Below are 19,927 nucleotides of genomic sequence, written 5' to 3'. Positions count from 1 at the left end.
GAGGCGCCCAGGTCCTACAGCCCGGCCCTCCGCGGGGTCCGCCCTCCGCCCGCGCGAGGAGGAGGGCGCGGGAGCCACGGCCGCCAGGACCCGCCCCCTCGCCTTCCCGAGCGGGCGGCGGGCGGCGCGGGGAGGCGGGGCCGCGGCGGCCGGCAGTGTCTGCGCCTCGCGGCCTCGGAGCTCGCAGACGCTCGGGGAACATGGCGGCGGCGGAGCCGGCGGTCCCGGCGCTCCCCGGCGGCGGCGGCGCGGGCGCGGGGGCGCCGTCGGGCACGGTCCCCGTGCTTTTCTGCTTCTCGGTCTTTGCGCGGCCCGCGGCCGTGCCGCACGGCGCGGGCTACGAGCTCCTCATCCAGAAGTTCCTCAGCCTGTACGGGGACCAGATCGACATGCACCGCAAATTCGTGGTGCAGCTCTTCGCCGAGGAGTGGGGCCAGTACGTGGACCTGCCCAAGGGCTTCGCGGTGAGCGAGCGCTGCAAGGTGCGCCTCGTGCCGCTGCAGATCCAGGTGGGTCCCGCGGGAGGGCCGCGCGCCCCGCCGCTCCGGGTCCCCGTGCGTCCCCGTCCCCGCCGCACTCCTCAGGTGCCCCGCGGCGGCCGGCCCCGCGCGCCTCGCCGACTGGGAAGGGCCGCGCCGGTGTCGCAAGCCTCGTGAATGGCCCAGCCCCGGCGCCTGTCCGAAGGTGACGGTCACCGGCTGTCCTCCGCCAAGGATGGGGCGTGGGCCTCCCAGCTGGAGGCGGCGCGCGCGAACGCCCCCACGTGTGTGGTCCTCAGCCTCCCGCATCCGCTTTGTGTGCCGGGAGCAAGTCCCAGCCGCCTGCGTAACCCAAGGGCTGTGCAGAGTAGCTGTGTTTTTCTTTGGGGTGATGCAGAACCGGGGAAAAGAGGTTGTGCGGAGTGTTGGCCTTGGGGTTTGCTCCCGGAGTTGTGTTTACCACTTGCGGAAACACAAACTTCTGGAGTTCTCTCCTTTCATCCCTCCTCTTTTCCAGCTTTCAGCTCCTTTGATCTTCAGCCTTCCCTAAGTGAAATAACCGTGTTTAGCCTCTTCCTAGTAACTGTCAACTGAATCTGTTGATTACACGTATACATTTGACTGCCTTGAAAAAGTCATTCGAATCAGGCTGCAGTACCTTCTTAAATACACAACTTTAGCCAGACCATTCTTTCCTGGTAGTGCTGGCTGGAAAAGTTGTTATACCTGAGGATTATTTTATAGCTTTTTAATATTTTTAAAAAGCCGTGTTCTTATGCTGCACAGATCTGCCTCCTGGGTTCTTTTTGTGCTCTGCTCAGAGGATTCACTCGAGGATTTACACTGTTGCAAAGCAAGAATAAAAGGTGTATTTTAGGTACTACACCGTCAACAGTTTTTTGGTTGAGAGACAGGTAAGCCATTTCTTTGGAAAACCGAACTGAAATGTGGGATTCAGGTTTAGAAGTCACTTTGATATTCAGGTGTCATTTTCTGACGACTGCCCTTTAGTTTTTTTTTCAGTTGTAGTTGTCTGAGAAATTGATCTTGTTTGCTATCACTCTAGCACCCAGTCCAGAAACTTCCAAAGCAGGTACTTTAATCAGAGGACAAAGGCTGTGAGATTACACGGTCAGCCCTTGATGAGCCAAAATAGAGGCAGGTACTTGGTGTCTGATACCCTAGAATTTGCCCTGCTCTTGGGAGTTGTGGTTGATAGGGGTTTGCTACTCCCCATTTCTTTTGTCTTCAGGAGTTTTCATGGCGGACACCTTCTGCAGTCTTCCTTGTCAGTCTGTTTAGATTAATGCTGCCAAAAATACCGAAGAAGTTGGATGCACCTTTGACAAACCCATTAATAAAGGCGAGAATCCAAATACTAGCTGAAGAGATATGGAGCTTTACTGAGGAGGCCGACTTCTTTGTGATGTTTCCTGTAGTGGTTGGGAGGGAAGGTGGGCTGTTACCTAAGAGATGTTATGCTAGACTGGTGCCCTCCCCAAGTTTTTAAGGCCTCCCCCTCCCCCAATAATAGGATTTTTTTTTTAATTTTGAAAAATTCAAAGTCTGGGTCTGACAACTCTTTTTAACTAAAGAAATTAATAATATGTATGTATCTACCTGAGATGTCTTGTACATTCTCAAAAGGCATTATGTAATTCAGGACACATGTGGCTTTTGAAATATTTTGCTTGGTATTGGAAATAAAATAATAGTTTAAGTTTTTGTGGTGATGTTTAAAATAATAATTATAGTAGCACTACTCTGCCCCATCCATTTGAAAATGTAATTATTTTTCACCAAATAGGCCAAGAATACCTAAGCATCTGTTACATGATACTTAGGATATTTTAAAGTATTTAAAATATTTTTATATTATTTCAGTTTAGTAGTCACAGTAGCTTGACCTCTTCAGCCAGGTGCCTCCCCAAGCTTAAAAATAGATAATGGGATGTAGAGGGTTGCACACTCATACCATGTATATCCATATGCTTATTCTGATACCTGTTTATACCTTCCATATGAAGAGAGAGATATATGTGTGTGTGTATACATGCTCACACACATGTATGTATATATGTATGGATACTCCCAGAAGGAAAAGGGAAGATATTTCTTTTCATGACCATTTTACTATATTTTTTGGAGCACAACTGTATAATCCTGAAGACATGGACATTTCATGGCTGGACAAGAATTTAAGAGTTCATTCTGCATTTGAGTGGCAGCTGTAAGTGCCTGGAACAATGAATGTAAACAGGGGTAAGACCGAATTCATTCTCCTTACCTAAAATCTTACTGCTTCATTTTGCCAAAGAGCAAAACATGTAGGAAATGGCCCAAGGTCCCATGGTAAATAAAGCATGTGAAGGTCCTTCAGCTGGCCACAGCATTCATGTTCTCTTTTCATGCTTAGTGATTATATCAAGCAGAATGGGAAACAAGTCACAAACTTGGGCTTGTAATATCAGTTGTTTTGATGCTATTTATTCCTTCTGTGGAACAGATGCCTGTCAGTCAGAAAGACTCAAGGTGGCTGTCAGGGAGACCATGCTCAGGGACAACAGGCTCCTTCTACCAGAGGCAGGGAGGAAGAGCGTGTTTGGCCACATGTCATCCATGGCTTAAATAATGCCATTTGTGATTTCGGAGAAGGCCTTATAGCCTCTGCAGCTCTGGCTAACATCCTGTATATTCTAGAATGTATTCTCAATTTCCACAGGGGTCTAAGTTTGCTTTTAGGCTTGTACTGACTGTTGCTAATGACCCTGCAAAACACACAGCCTGCACTGGTGGTTGGTTTGCGGTTCTATGGAGATTCATCTTTAAGACCCCCATTGCCAGTATTAGGCTCTGATAACTTTTTAGTGTCTTCCTTTCTGAAATATTCTGTAACAGTGACCGAGTATCTGCTGACAGCTCAGGTAGCTAAAGACAGCTCATGTTTCAAGCACTTTTTATGTGTCTTCAGCTTTCTCAAAATGCTTGAAGTCTGAGGCATTTTGAGACAAAGGGGAAGAAATATAAATGAGAGGCTTATACAGTGGGAATGTAGGTCATTTTTATGACTTACAAGTGTTAATTTTTCACAAGGTATTTCCCAAGTTTTAACTAATGGAGAGTTCAACCCTGGAAACTCATGTAAATTTGATATCATACCACTACCAGTGTATTTTTCCAACTTGTCACCAGGGAAGGCAGAACCCAAGTAGAAGAGAGGAAGAAATGGAGATGGTTAAGGGTGACACCAGTTAGAGGATTTTACTTGAGTACGTAGGAGGGACGGCTCTGACAGCTTTGTGTGGGCAGAAGATAAGGGCTTTCCTGGGAAGGTTATTTTGACCTTCTCTGAGGTGTTTACTTGGGAAGGGATTCTGCTCCAGGTTTTACCTTCTTGGAAGTGTATTAGTATGAAGATTATTTTAAACAGAGGTGTGGCCATTTTATAGCTAGAAGGTACCCCGGAGTTCAGGGTGGGAAGGAAGAGAAGGCATGGTTTGAAAAGAAAAGGGAAAGGACTTGGGTCTCCCTTGGGCTTGCTAGTTGGAAGGCGGTGATTTTTGATTTCAGAACCTTTACCGTGGAGTGTGTAGGAGGAGCAGGTAGATAAGCTAATGCTCAGAACTCTTGAGTTAGAGAAGTAGGCAGGGCTTTTCTCAGGAGGCTGACAGTGTCAGGGGCTCTGGAGATAACAGCTGAATCCTAAGGGATTGTCTCTCACCCACCCACTCACCTTGTAAAAAATTTAATATTTCAAATTACTGCCCAAAGCGTTGTACACATTTTGCTCTTTGTGGATACATGAGAGGCTACCTGTAAATAAACTGTGTGCCAGTGGAAGCTATGATCTGTGTTCGGGATTTTTTTTCTACGTTTAATTTGCCAGGGGGAATTCAGTGTAGATTCACATGTCACTGTGTTCCTGGGATCTGGTCAGCTTCACCGTCACCCCAACATCAGGTATGATGTAAAGAACCCCTCTGTCCTCAGCACTGAAATGGGTGGAGTTGGCTGGCCTCCCGCAGGCAGTTGGAAAGCTAAAACTTTAACTGATAAGCTTGAGTTGTAATCTTAATGCCAGTCACATTAGTGTTCACAAAGGTGAGTAGGTTGCAAAATAAGAGTGAAATAAATATTCTCTTGCAGTCTAAATTAAAAAGCCCCAAACCTATTTTTCCAGAAACAGATCATGTACCAATAATTGTAAGTCTTTTGGTAACATTTGGAAATCTACTTTATGAACCATTTCTTAATTCTCTAGACTGTGCTAACAAGTTAGATGTTATCAATGTTTCTCTATATATATTTCTTGGTTTCTTAAAGGATCATATTAGTAGTAAGTGGTATTTTAACCTCATTATTGAAGAACTGTTTTTAACATGTGCTAAACTTGAAAGCACAGAGTATGTTTCCTATAAGAGGGATGCACAGTAACCTAATACTTTTATTGATAGATTTACATGAAACTGATTTGTCTTTGAAATAGCCCTATGCTGCTGCTAAGTCGCTTCAGTTGTATCCGACTGTCCGACCCCATGGACTGCAGTGCACCAGGCTCCTCTGTCCCTGGGATTCTCCAGGCAAGAACACTGGAGTGGGGTGCCATTGCCTTCTATGTAGCCCTATGAGGTAGCAACTATTTTTAGTACTTTGTTACAGATTGAAGTGAAGGTGTTTAGTTGTGTCTGACTCTTTGTGACCCCATGGACTGTAGCCCACCAGGCTCCTCTGTCCCTGGGATTCTCCAGGCAAGAACACTGGAGTGGGGTGCCATGCCCTTCTCCAGGGGAGCTTCCTGACCCAGGGATTGAACTTGGGTCTCCCACATTGCAGGTAGTTACTTTCAGAGCCACCAGTGAAGCCAGATTAAGAAGCTGCTGTTTAGAAATGTTAATGATTTGCAATTGAAATTAGTGAAGTTGCCATTTGAACTCAGATTCTGATGCCCATGGGCTGACCTGTATTGCCTGGGAGAGTTGTGTCACAGGCCTCTGTTTTGAGTCAGTATTGAAACAAAGCCTTCCTGTACCTGTGGCAGTCACGTTTCCTTGGAAACACTTCTCAGTGAAATAATGATACCTCATATTCCCTTCTGGACCCCTCTCCCAAGCACATCATGCCTATATTGTTGCTGTAATAGACTACTAAAATTTTCAAAACACTGCATTCACAAGTTCAAACTTCAGTCATTTCTAAAGATACACAGTTTACTCACTGTAGTCACTTGCTCGGGTGCTGCTGTAACACAGTACCACAGACTGAGTAGCTTATATGACCAAAATGTATGTTCTCACAGTTCTAAAGGCTTTAGGTCAGATTTGGGTCTTGTGAGGACTGTGAAGGAGAAGACATTTCATGCTTCCCCTGGCTTTTGGTGGTGGGTTGGCCGTCTTTGGCATGGCTTGACTTGTAGACATACCACACTGATCTCTGCCTTCATGTTCACATGGCCTTCTCTGTGCTCAGATTTCCCTTTTTAATGAGGATGCTTCTCATGTTGGATGAGGCATCCACCTGAGTTGGGAAGGTCCCCTAGAGGAGGAAATGGCAACCCACTCCAGGATTCTTGGCTGGGAAATTCCATGGACAGAGGAGCCTGATGGGCTGCCGTCCATGGGGTCACAAAGAGTTGGGACACAACTGAGCACGCACGCACATGCTGCTCCAGCATGACCTCGTCTTAACTGACTGTGTTTTCAGTTTCCAAATAAGGCAATACTGGGGTGCAGTACTGGAGGTTAGGAATTCAGCATCTGAGTTTCGGAGCACACAGTTCAACACACAACTCTCACCATGTGCTACGTTTATGGAGAGATCAGAAGTGGCTCACCACGTATCACTGAACAAGACCAGCCATCGTGTTTGTGCCTGTCCCAAGAAACCAGGGGGACCAAGCAAGGGAGGAGCAGATTCCTTGCAGATGTAGCAGCTGTCGTTAGAAAATGCTCAGATCACATGTGGATGTGAAGCAGGGTGAATACTGTTATGATCATGGTAGTCATGGAATTTGGGTATGAAGAGTCTTTTGACTATGAAATCTAAGGTCAGATTCTAGCTATGACAGTTAAGAAAGTGGGCAAAAATTTTATACTTGAAATTTGTCTTAAACTATTGCTTGAGGAAGCTGTTGATTGTGATCAACTTTTTGTGTTGAAATATGTATTCAATACATTAAAATACATATTTTTTATGTATATGTGTATGGTGATGTATATAGATATATAAATATGTGAAGGTGTGTGTATATAAACATTTTTATATGTGATTTCTTCAGACTTCTTGAATATGTGTTGATCTCTAATTGCTACACGTTTACCTAGGACAGCATTTGGTCAAGTCCACTTTTAATTTGCGTTCTTGGAGTTGCAACATGTCTGATGATGAGCAGCACTTTTAGTTATCTGCAAGGTTTTGGTGTGTGAAGAGTTTCTGAGTCAAATTATGAAGTCCCTGGATTATAGAGTCAGTGTGTAATTTAACAGTTACTGAAATTCATGTGGAGTTGGGGTGGATAAGGGGTTGATTGGATATAGTTAGAGATTTTCAGTAGTTTTTTTTTTTTTTGTAGCCTCAGCTCCTCCTTTTTCTCCCTTGTATGGTATAGAGATTATTTATAAAGTAGTGGCTTTTCCCACTACTGTTATGACATAGGGAGACCATTTAATTTTTTTACCTAAATGTTAAATTTTAGAATAGTGTTGATTTACAAGGAGAGTTGCAAAGATAACACAGAGAGTTCATGTATATGTGACATAGTTTTCCCTCTTGCCAACATCTTCCATTACTGTGGCATATTTGTCACAACTAAAGAACCAATGTTGTTAGTACATTACTATGAGCTGAGTGCCACACTTTAGTCAGATTTCACAAGCTTTTTCCCTAATGTCCTCTTTCTGCTCCAGGATCCAATCCAGGATACTAGTTATATTTAGTTGCCACATCTCCTTAGGCTCCTCTGGGTTATGACAGTTCCTCAAAGCTTCATTGTTTTTAATGAGCTTGACAATTCTGAGGAGTACTGATTAGATATTTTGGTAGAATGATCTCAGTTTGGGTTTATCTGCTGTTTTCTCAGTGCTTAAACCAGGGCTGTGGGATTGTGAGAGGAAGATCATGAAGGTCATTCTCATCACATATCCAGGCTGAATACCATCACCCTGACTTCACTGATTGCCTCAGTCTTGATGGCCTGGCTGAGGCCGTATTCATAATTACCCTCTCACTCGATTGTCTGTTGTGAGGAAGCAAATTGCTCAGTGCAGGCCACATTCAAGGGGTGTCCACTCCTGGAGAGGAGAATATCTAGGCATTTTTGTTTCACGAATTTATAACCAGTCATCTCTGCTCTCACCCCCTGTCTCTGTGGCTTCTTTCTTTAACTGAAAGTTTAGAGATGATGGATTCCTCTGCTGGAAAGGATTTCAGGGCTGCGTTTGCTGACCTTCTCTAATATGACATATGTCTGATGAGGTCCCCTGCCCAGAACAGATACCTCACAGCTGTAATGAGGTGTTGGGAAGCACTAGGTAACAGGAACCCTGGGAGACCACAACTCTGAATAATCGAGGATTTCTCAGTAGGTATGGTTTTATTCCTTTAACATCCCAATATTCAATAGTTTGACCATTTTATATGGTAGTCCTGAAATATTATGTAACTGATTTTCTTAATGAGTCTAAGACAATGATTTTGTCCCAATTTATAACTTAACATACAGCTTGTTACTCCTTCATTGGAGTCTAGACTGAGAACTGGTTGAGTTTCGATCTGCATTTACTGTATTTTGAATCTCTTCTTCCTCGGCTGTTATTCCTTGCTGCTATCTGTTTGCCTATCTTCAGCAAACTTTCACCTTTGCTGTTTCTTACCTTATGTTAATTTATAATCCAGGCAACCAAACTTGCTAGGAATATATACAGAGTTAGTCCTTACAGTCTGAGATAAGATCTCAGAGCTGGAGATCCAAGTAAGCATAGGCTGTCGGTGTGTTAGTGCGTGGCTATCCAGCATACCCTGGCAACTTCGTAGAGTTTTATTTTGCCTGCTTGCTGGTCTTCATATGTTGTAGAATGGCAGGATTCCTGAGTTGCATCACAATTGTTTTAAACAGGGCAATTGCAGCTAAACCACTTTTCATCGTGTTCCTTCAACACATCATTTTTCACTGGGGACCCCTGGTTCAAAATAATATATATATATATATGGATTTTGAGCCAAGATTTAATATTTCCTGAGAATTTAAGATACATGATCATAAATAGTGGTTGGTTTTCAACCTAGTACCTTAAGTACTTATATAGTCATCAGATTCATTGCTTTTGATAATGACTGAAAGGAAGCATGGTACTTGGCATTAAAAATTTAAGTAAAGAAGCAGCCAAAGATGAGCATATATAATTCAAAATGCTTGAATATTTATTTTAAACATTCTTTATTGACAGAGGAGGAAAACCGTCTAGGTAGTTTTAGAATTACAGATGGTACTCCCATTCTCACATGGACATGCTGTTGGACTGCACGTGGTTAATCAGTACACATCTGTAGAGTTAATACCAGAGGGAGATTAAGGTGCCAGAGTCCTTCAGGCCAGGATGCAGATAAATAAAGTACGTACTGACTAGAGCGGTCATACTGCTAAGGATCAAAGATTCCTCTTAATGATTCATTTAATTCTTGGAGTAATTGTTTCTTAAGTGTGATACATGTGCCGAGGTACTAAGGCAGAGTCTAGGGTCAGGCTGCTGGTGAAGCCACCACCTTTGTAATCAGGACTCAGGTTTCTCTAGAAAATTAGAAATAATTATTATCTGTTGGTGTTTAGGTTCATTAGAGGGGAGCCTTAAAGGGTACCAAGAGCAGTGGCATGGCCTCATTCAGGATCAAACTGCGTCTTTTCCAGAGCTTCTCTAATTTGAGAAGGTGAAAAGAAAACCACAGTGGGTTTTTTAGAACTCAGTTAGATTAAATTCTTGTATTTAACAGTGATTTTTCACTTTTTCGGAGATCCATGTTGGGCCCAAGTTATTGTAGTAGACCAACTACGGCAATTAATGTAAAGCTTGGTAACCTAATACCCAGTTTTCACTTTGGTTCATTGATTTTCTTGATTGTGATAAATACGTGTAAGAATTCAGATGTCAGGTTTATGTCTCTCCATTTGACAGTGGGGATGTGGTTGGCATCATTTCATTGCTTTTTTTTTGGAATTCTTAAGGTATTCTTGAGAATACTGACTTAATATTTCTGTCTTGATAATAGCAGTAATTCTAGATTTGTTTGTTTGTTTGTTTTTTCATGTTTTGTTCCACAGTCTCTGCTACAGATTATTTTAAATTTTATTCTTTGTACTTGTAAGCAATCTTGTCATCAAATTTATTTTACTATTTTTTATTATAAAAGTAATACATACTTTTAAATAACATTTAGCAAATGTTTTAAAACAGCATTTGAAAAACAGAAGAAAGGTACTGAGAAAAAATATTATCAGCATCCCTAACTATGTAACCACTTGTCAATATTTTCATATATTTACTTCTACTTTTTATTCATATGTTTAGAGTTTTGAAATACTATTGAACTGTGCTCTTTTTAAAATTAACATTAGATTATAAGCATTTCTTCTTAGAGGTGTGCATTTTTGAAAACATATGCATATACTATTTTAATAGGCTAAACATGTTTTGTGAAATCATTTTTTGTATTGTCAATTCTTGGTTTATTTCAAATTTTCACTATTAAAAGCAATTCAGTGGACATCTTTGGGGATAATTTTTTTTCCTATTATTCATTTCTTCTAAACAATAGTTGTTAAAATTGACTTAATGGGTCAAACAGTAAGAATGTTTTTCTCTCTTTACTGACCTCCAGCTGAAAATAAATGTCACTGTATAACAAATGCTAAATCATTCTTTCTTTTTTTCTCAGCTCACTACCCTGGGAAATCTTACGCCTTCAAGCACTGTGTTTTTCTGCTGCGATATGCAAGAAAGGTTCAGACCAGCCATCAAGTATTTTGGAGATATTATTAGTGTGGGACAGAGATTGGTATGCTTACTTGTTTATTTTTTCCAATTTGCTGAAGCGTGATATACATTCATACACAAATGTATGTATATTGGTACTTATCTTTGTGCTTTTTATTTTCCCCCCAGTTACAAGGGGCCCGGATTTTAGGAATTCCAGTTATTGTAACAGAACAATACCCTAAAGGTCTTGGAAGCACTGTTCAAGAAATTGATTTAACAGGTGTAAAGCTGGTACTTCCAAAGACCAAATTTTCAATGGTATTACCAGAAGTGGAAGCAGCATTAGCAGAGATTCCTGGAGTCAGGAGTGTTGTGTTGTTTGGAGTAGAAGTAAGTACCACTTGTTCTGTTTTGGACACAATATCATTTGTAGAAAACTTGTTATTTCCAGAATGTAATTTTGTATATAGAATGTGTGTGTGTGTGTGTGTGTGTGTGTTAGTCGCTCAGTCCTGTCTGACTCTGCAACCCCATGGACTATAGCCCACCAGGCTCCTTTGTCCATGGGATTCTCCAGGCAAAAATACTGGAGTGGGTTGCCATTTTCTTCTTCATGTATACAGAATACTATATAGGTAAAAAGAGCTTCCCTGTTGGCTTAGTGGTAAAGAACCCACCTGCCAATGCAGGAGACATGGGTTTGATCCCTAGGTCGGGAATCCCCTGGAGAAGGAAATGGCAACTCACTCCCGTATACTTGCCTGGAGAATCCCATGGACAGAGGAGCCTTGTGGGCTACAGTCCATGGGGTCCAAAAAGAGCCAGATATGACTTAGTGACTAAACAGCAACAACTGATAGAAAATAACCCCCCCCATTTATTAAATGTTGACTGTTGTCAGGGCACTGGTCCAAACACTGTTGTATCCTTTAATTTGTTAAACTCTCAGCACAATCCTCTGATCTAAGTACTTTGGTCTCCTCATGTTATAGAGATGGGGAAACTTAAACACAGATGTTGTGTGTCTTGCTCAAGGTCATACAGTTAGCTAAAGGATCGAGTTGCATTTGAATGTAGGTTGATTGACCCTTGGGCCTTTACTTTGAACCACTACTCAGAACACACTTTCATCAAAGATAATATGTTTACTTATGTAGGAGTTATAGGAGTTCATCTTGGTCATGTTTTTGTTCTAGAAAACCTTAGAAGTCATGTACCTCATTGTCCTTCACATTTGAATCATGTACATTTTTTTTTTAAGGAGAAAATATATTCGTGGATTCTTAATACTGATTGAAATGATTTTGGGGGCTTTTTTGACATGTAGAAGCAGAGTATAAGTATTTATTCATAGCTTGTAAGAATCTCTTGAACTGAAATTATAAAATTATGAAAACCATAAAAACAATGAAATCCAAATAATTCAAGACACCCATGATGTTTTTATAGTAGGTTTCATAGTAGTAGGTTTTAATAGTAGAAAGATGTATCCTCAGTTTTATATGTATATTAAATATTTCTGTATTTTGACTTCAAAACTGACAAAATAAAAGAAGCCTATTTGTATAAATATGTCATGCCAAATCTTGTTGCTGACTTTTATACTTTTTCTTATTTGTTCATCATTATTAGCTCTTACGTGTAATCAAAATAATCTTTGAGCAGTCCTCCAGTGCTAACTTTAATGATTGTTAGTCTATAATTTTCCATGGCTCTCTTGTCATGTGAAGATAAAGTCAGCTTTGTCGCATTATTAAAATCTGCTTTCATTGCTTATATAATCCACTTATTGTTGGAGCCTGTTTTTACTCTTTATTCCCTGCCAATGAATGATACAAGTTTGTACTTGGAAAGCTGAAATCTGTATAATGCATTTGCTGGTGATGTATACTGGGTATTTTTTGCCTAAGCTACACGTTATTTTTAATTTGGCCTACCGTTACTACTGGGTGTCTTGTAACAACTCAGTTTTCCCACCATTATCTCAGTCGACAGTACTGCAGACGCATTCTTTGTGTCAGGCATTTGGTGTGAAAACAGAAATAAACCCGACTGCGAGTGGCATCAAAACCGAGCAGTAGTAGTCAGCTGAATGAAGGTCATCCAGGTGAGATACAGATGAAAATATCAGGGGAAAAAAAATGCTCACAGAGCTGTAAGAATATGTTCAAGGTCCCCAGGACAAAGACCGTTGATGTAATTCAGTTCCTGACTTTACAGAGAGGAGACCAAAGCCAGAGATGCTGTTTATGCTCTAGATCACTGGTGGGCTGAAGGTACAACTCGATGTAGGACAAGGTCGTTCAACCTGTGGTGCTCTTTCAGCTCTACTGCATTGCTGCACATTTGTAAAATGCTTGTCGTGTACCACAGTCTTACATGTGGGTTTTTACTTTCCATCTAGACTCATGTGTGCATCCAGCAGACAGCTCTGGAGCTCGTTGGCCGAGGTATCGAGGTTCATATTGTCGCGGATGCCACATCATCGAGAAGCATGATGGACAGGATGTTTGCCCTTGAGGTAAGTGTCCTGTTTTAAAATAACTTATTTACCAAGACTTCCAGACAAATCTGGAGAATATTAAATATGTAACAGCAATGAAAATTTACCTCTTAAATTTGAGCTTGGTCTGACAATAATGAGACTCGCCGATTTCCAAGGTCTCTACTATGCACAACCAGCCTCTAAGATCTCACCATCATATCCTGTTCTACATCTGCTCTGTCTTTATTTCTAGGGATGCTAAACACTCCTTTACATCTTCTGTCCTAACTTTACTATAGTTTTGCACAGGAACTAAGAGGTATTCTAGTAAGCTTACTCTGAACTATTTAAAGATTTGCAAAGTAAAAGCATCTCATCTAGGCTTAACTTGATCAAGGTCTATCCAAAACCTCGTGCCTAGTGGGCCTCAGCCTGGTTCAGCCTTGTGTAGATTTCGTCAGACTTGAATTTCTGGAAATAGGCGTGTCGCTGACGGTGGGCGCCACGCATACACAGTGTTTAATGGCTCTGCGTGGCGTGTCAGTGATTTTCATCAGAATTGCATAACAGTAGCCTTACGTAAGCAATTCCTATTCTGAGACTATTGAAAAGCAAACTCCCACAATTAATCCTTTGAAATCTTCACATTGTGGATCTCTGTCTGTTTTGTTTAATTCTAATTCTATCATAATTTTAAAGTAATGTCAATCTGGATTTGAATTGCTGAGTTTTTAACTAATTACTTTTATTGAGAATGGGAAATGTAGATTTTTTTTTTCTTTTTCTTGAGACTCTCCAGTGTTTCATGCATAAGCTGACCTATGAGCCACTTTCTCTGTAGATTGCTCAGTCATCTCTCATAGTCTAAAATGTTCCCTAGGGTGGTGAGTTCGGCAAATAAGTATAAGAAAGAAAGACGAAGGGTCAAGTCAGTGGGGAGGGCTGATGTGGAAGCCTGCAGGGTAGCTGGCAGCAGCAGTGCTTTCAAGGCCCTGGTTGGCCATCCCTTCTTTTATTCCTGAACAGGGAGGTTTTATTAATTTTATTCAACGATTTTCAAGTCCATTTGGACTATCAGGTTCTCTGGTTAGTTTGATATTAAGTATTGCTTCTTCCCCTCTCAGCAGAGAACTTTAAGCTCTCCCTACAGTCAGAGTTAATCAACTAACACTTTCAGATTTTCTTAGTAATCTGATCCATCCGTGAATAACCTTTATGGTAATGCTGAGGTCCAGAACTTGAAGTGTTCCTAAGGAAGCAAAGAACTTAAGAACGTATAAAACCAGAAATTTTCCTTTCTTGTAAAGAGATTTCAAGAACTTTTGTCCTGTGTTCATTTACATTTTTCAGACATGTCTTTATTATGCCATTTATCACAGAAAGTTGTTATTGCTGGCAGTTCTGTCTTTTACCAAGACTCAGAATAAAACAGTTGGCTTTTTAATACATGAGCCTCGTTCTTTCAGAGGTAGCCTGTAATCTTACTGATCAGGAGTCCAAACAGTAGAGGGATAATACAGGTTTGAATGCAGGTTCTGGCATTTTGTAAATTTGTGTCCTTGGACAAATCACCTAATATCTTTGCCTTAGATTTCTCATTAGTGATATGAAATAAAATTCATATTTTTATGGCAAAATAGAAAAATGTAAACTTGAAAAACTGTTCTTTGCCCTTTGGTTTCCTCTTTCCCCCCTACTGTGTATGCATATTATGCATCAAGCACATCTCCCCATCAAAAGAAATAACCTGTTCAACTGTAAAGAGTAGACAGCTCCTTGAAAGATAATACTCCTTCTTGATTGTCTCAAGGGTCATGTGACCCACCACAGTGGTGCTTGGATCTGGATTCTATAAACTGTCAATAATTTATCATTTCATGTACAGCCCTCTGTCTCAAAAAACTTACATAACTGTGCTTTGACATCTGATGGGCGGAACTGTTCTCAGAGTTTTCTGAGGGGCTGTTCCCAGGTTATGATCAGCATCTTGGCTGGAGTAAAATTTTCCATTCCTTTTTTAGATCAACTGATTAATTTTTTTTGTCAGCAGTGAAATAGAAATAGTAATAGTCATTATGTGGGAGGATTTTTGTGAGGATTAAATGAAATACTGTATTGGTAGTCCTTAGTGTCTGACACAATAAGCACTCAAGTGTTAGCTGTTGCTTTTATTTGTATTGTAGCTCTTATTCTTTTCTTCATGAGCTCCTTCCAATCAGAAATATATAAGCATATATCAGCTTCCAAGACCCGAAAGGGACTAGTCTTGAGAAGTTCTGAGGAGGGAAGGAAAAAATATGGGCTGGGGTGGATTTCTGCCTGCAATGCAGAAGACACAGGAGGCACAGGTTCGATTCCTAGGTCGGGAAGATCCCCTCGAGGAGGGCATGGCAACCCACTCCAGTATTCTTGCCGGGAGAATCCCATGGACAGAGAAGCCTGGTGGGCTACAGTCCATAGGATCGCAACATGACTGCGGTGACTGAGCTTGCACAGAACAGCCAGCATTGCTTGGGGTCACAGTGCTGAGGTTGGAGGGGAGAGAAGCAGGTCGAGAGGTGATGGGGGAAGATGTTCCACATTTCAGACTTTTCCTCTCGGTCTGAAGTTTCTATGGAGGTGTTTTAGTTAGTCCCTCAGTCCTTGGGAGAAATGTTCAGTCTCCTCTTTTCTTCTGTGACTATGAAAGTGAAACAGCGATCTGGTCAGCTCCCCTTCTTCTCTTTCCCTTGAGAAATACAACTACTTGAGATCGTTCCTGAGACTCCCCACCCTGCCTGTTCAGATCGTTAAATTCATAAGATTTATCGTTACTGTTATTAAAACTTCTCTGCCGGGATCTGTGGTGTGTGTTCTGCTCCTCACAGTGCTTTGAGCACCTACCATCTGCCAGGCATTTTTCTTTCAACTCATAGTTGCAGGGTAAATGTGGGAGAAGACAGAATAAAACCCTCTCTTGAACTTGATGTCCTTGTACTTCTGAGAAGTTGTTAAGTGTTGCTTGGGAATTTAATGGGTTTAGTCTTTTTTTTTTTTCCCTCCTCTGCCCTCTAGGAGGCTGTCGTGTATTTTTAGGTTTGTGGGTCAGAGTAACCTTTCTTTTCCTTTGGCCTAGTTGGACTGACTTTGTAAGTCTAAGGGAAGAACTCTGGAAGTCAATTAAGCCAAGTACCCATTTGCATTAAACAGCTGGAGTTTTAATTGTCCCTTTATGCTTCCCTGGCGGCTCAGAGGTTAAAGCGTCTGCCTCCAATGTGGGAGACCCGGGTTCAATCCCTGAGTCTGGAGGATCCCCTGGAGAAGGAAGTGGTAACCCACTCCAGTATTCTTGCCTGGAGAATCCCATGGACAGAGAAGCCTGGTAGGCTACAGTCCAAAGGGTTGCAAAGAGTTGGACAGGACTGAGTGACTTCACCTTCACCTTCACCTTTTTAAGCCAGGAGATGAAGTGAGTTTGGGACCAGTGTCTTAGGTGTCCTCACAGCTCAAGGTGGTGAGTGGCAACCTGCCTGTGTCTGGATCGAGTGCCCTGTTCTCTTTCTGCTCGGGCACCGTTTCCAGTTGGTGCTGGGCAGGTACCATGGGAAGATGTGTTAGCCTGACCTTAGCTTTCTTAGCAAAGGCATGAGCCATGCCTTCCCCTAACACAGGTTCTTGGCTTGATTACAGTTATTGGTTGTTGTTTGTTTTTTGGTTTTGTATTTTTGACCACACCTCGAGGCAGTGAAACTTGTGCCCCCTGCAGTGGAAGCATAGTCTTAACCACAGGACCTCCAGGGAAGTCCTGTGGCTTGATTACTTTTGAATATGCTCAGTATTGGCCATACTTTATTGTTGAAGTTAAGTAATTGTATGTAGGTTTCTGTTTACTAAAATGTTTTTGTGTGTGTGCCTCTTGCGTTCCAGCTTGTCCCCGGCCTTGGCCTCTTAGCATTCCTGAGAGCTGTTGGCTTAGAGTGAACCTGGTTCTGGTCAGCAGAGCACTGAGAAGCTGTGTCTTTGCTGGGTCATTGCATTTCTTTCTCAGACCTGGGAACACTTTTCTGATCTTCTGCCTCATGAAAGAACTAGAAAGATTACTGAGAAAATTGATGCTTCGTTAGCACTTTGGAATATAGAAAGCAGTTCCACAGACATTGAAAGTATGATTCAGATTCAGGCTGACTCATTGAAAGGCCATTGATTCAACGGAACAGTAAGGAAGGCAGGCCAGCCAGGGAGAGAGCTGGGTTTAGGTGACTCGACGTTCGGGGCCCTGAGACACAGCTTGTCTTATATTTATTGCCCACCCTCCTGTCTGAAGCAACCACACAGTCCTTTGAGATTTCTAAGGGTTTTGACTTGACAGTTAGGAGTTTACTGAAAAGCAAGGAGGAGTAAATTAGTCTCCAGAAGTCTTTAAAAAACTCAGAGACAACTCATCATCTGGTTATTTGTCCCAACGTAAAGGACACTGGCAGCCTTGCTTATTTCTTCCTCTTTTCCTCTGTGACTGCTGTTTTTTCATTTCTCAAGACTTGTGATCAGCTGCTCCTCACACTCCTCTTTTCTGGTGGTTGAGGCCCTAACTTGCTATCTGATAAGTAGGCCATGGCTTATACTCCCTTCTCGGTCCTTGGGGATAAAAAGGAAGAGGCTGTCAGTGGGAAGGTTGGGCCTATGGATCTGTAGCCATCTGAAGGCTTTACTTTGGCTCCATTGAGATGTCCTATTTATTCGAGTGATGCCCGTTATGATACGACACTGATTCACATGTTTTTTTCTAACTTGCTTAGGAATTGTGTCTAAACACCTCATCTTCTACAGCTCTTAACACTGGATGTTTCATGGGATGACAAACAGCTGGTCTCCTTTTTCCCCTAGCGTTTCTGAGAAATATATCCAGGAAATGGGTCTCTACCCTGGAATTCTCTTCCTGTCCCCGCTCCCACTCTTTACTGTGCTTTCTCTGCTTTGCCTTCCTTCCCTTCTCCCTCTTCATCCCTCCTGCGTACTCTCTCCTTGTCCCCTCCTGGAGATGTCTGTCCTTAGCTTTATTATGATTCCACTGGGACGATGTAGCAAGGATGTTCTTTGACCTGTCAGTGAAACTCTGTGCAACCTTAAATTTTATACTCTTGTTTGTGATTCTGGAAAGCTTATGATCGTGGCAAGGGTGGTGGTTCTGTTATCATTCACGGGAGTGTTCTTAACCTCACACGAGGCTTTTCTGCCACCCATGTTTTACTTATGGTATATAAGTAGGTATACAGTTTAACAAAGGGTATACAGTTTAATGTCAGATATTTGGAGAGAGGGAAAAAGAATTTAAGAATCATTGTTTTACAGTCCTCAGCCTTGATCCCTTCTGTCTCCGGCACATCTAAGTCATTATATTGGCTACCTTTTTTCTTTTTCTTATAATGTTAATAATTGGGACTAATATTAATAATACTGAGAATCATCCTCATGGGTTTCTGATATGGCTGGTTTGAACTGTCTCCTTGTCACTGAATTTGATGGTATGGCTGAGCACCGTGGTTTTTATAGAGGACACTAGCATGTCTCACTGTGCTTTTTGCGGTTTTAATACAGTGTTCATTCTCATGCTTATTTCTTGATTTGTGTTTATCTTTTTTTTTTCCTTAAGCGTCTTGCTCGAACCGGGATCATTGTGACTACAAGTGAGGCTGTTCTGCTACAGCTGGTGGCTGATAAAGACCATCCAAAATTCAAGGAAATTCAGAATCTAATTAAGGCGAGTGCCCCAGAGTCGGGTCTGCTTTCCAAAGTATAAGACATGTGAAAGACTGGTATGCTACTCACTGTCAGATGACAGGACTGTAAGCCCAGACAAACTCTTGTCTCTCGTAGAATTAAAATGTTAAGTCAAAAATTGGCTCCTTTTTTGCGCCTCTTAGTAAAACTTAACCAGTTAGACCGTTTGGGTACCAGCATTTAGTTACACATGTCAAAGGCTTCAGGTGCTGCTTAACTTCTTTTTATGTTAATGTGCTTTTATTTATTAAAAAAAATTGTAATGGAGGTGCCTGTTTTGTCTATACCGTATACACTGATCATACTTTCAAAAGTGCACACTCTTGTGAAGTTTTCCTATACTGTCACAAAGACAGAGATCTCCCAGTAACGGTTTGACCTTTGTATCATTGTAAGATGTATGTTATGATGTTAATATGGATTCAGTGCTTTTGCTTTACAGGTTGATTGAAGTAGGATTATTATATGAGAATTTGAAAACAGGACTCTGGATCTTGTTACCCCTTTCACTCACAATGCAGTCAAGTTATTTATTAAGTTGCGTTGGTTTAACCAGACGAAGTCATGTTGGATAATTATATACCTTTCTTAATTATGTTGATTTTCTTCTGCTCACCATCACTAATTCTCTGTTAATGTTCTCTTTTTTAAATTGAATCTTTTACCTAGAAGGACTCATTGGGTTATTACTTGTATTTTTGATTTTGTAAACAGATGGAATGATAGCAATGTCATATCATTTGTAGAGGGCTCTTTTAAGATCTTTGAAGTATTACTTTAGCTGAATAGCTTTATAACCATCTTGAATACATCTTCTAATATGTACTAGATTTAGCAAAAAGATAAAAGACTGGATAAAATGTAGTTTTAAAACATCCATCTTCTTGTTTGATATTTTCTCCACATAACATCCAATTACTGTTAATACAAAAGGTCTCAGTAATAATTCAGTAGTATTAATTTTGTAGTGATTACTGCCATTCAATAAATTAATTTTCATTTAATACTTATTATAGGGTTTTAAAACATTTTTTTAATGTTATGTGAACATGAAACACTTCTGTCTTTTGTATTAAAGTAATTAAAGAAAATGTATTATGTGAATGAAATCATTTTGTCCCCCACAACATGGATCTTTGATTATTATTCCAGGGATTTGAATATTTATTTAGGGGTATAAAATTTTTATATTTGTAATCTTTCAACTCATGGATATTTTCTAAAAAGGAAAATTCTTTGTC

The 19,927-nt window shown here is 41.2% G+C and overlaps 1 protein-coding gene across 1 annotated transcript; it reads left to right on the top strand.

Moving 5' to 3' along the window:
- Nucleotides 1-183: 183 nt before the first annotated feature.
- Nucleotides 184-19,697, top strand: ISOC1 (isochorismatase domain containing 1). Its single transcript, XM_019964591.2, has 5 exons — nt 184-509; nt 10,404-10,523; nt 10,631-10,834; nt 12,849-12,965; nt 18,559-19,697. Exons 1-5 carry the CDS (start codon nt 201-203, stop codon nt 18,703-18,705), a joined length of 897 nt encoding a protein of 298 aa, XP_019820150.1. The 5' UTR covers nt 184-200; the 3' UTR covers nt 18,706-19,697.
- The last annotated feature ends 230 nt before the right edge of the window (nt 19,698-19,927 follow it).

Source organism: Bos indicus, chromosome 7 (genome assembly GCF_029378745.1).
Source record: "Bos indicus isolate NIAB-ARS_2022 breed Sahiwal x Tharparkar chromosome 7, NIAB-ARS_B.indTharparkar_mat_pri_1.0, whole genome shotgun sequence".
In the NCBI taxonomy this organism is placed as follows: domain Eukaryota; kingdom Metazoa; phylum Chordata; class Mammalia; order Artiodactyla; family Bovidae; genus Bos; species Bos indicus.
Note: the sequence above shows the minus strand (reverse complement) of the source record. Positions and strands in the feature narration are given on the sequence as shown.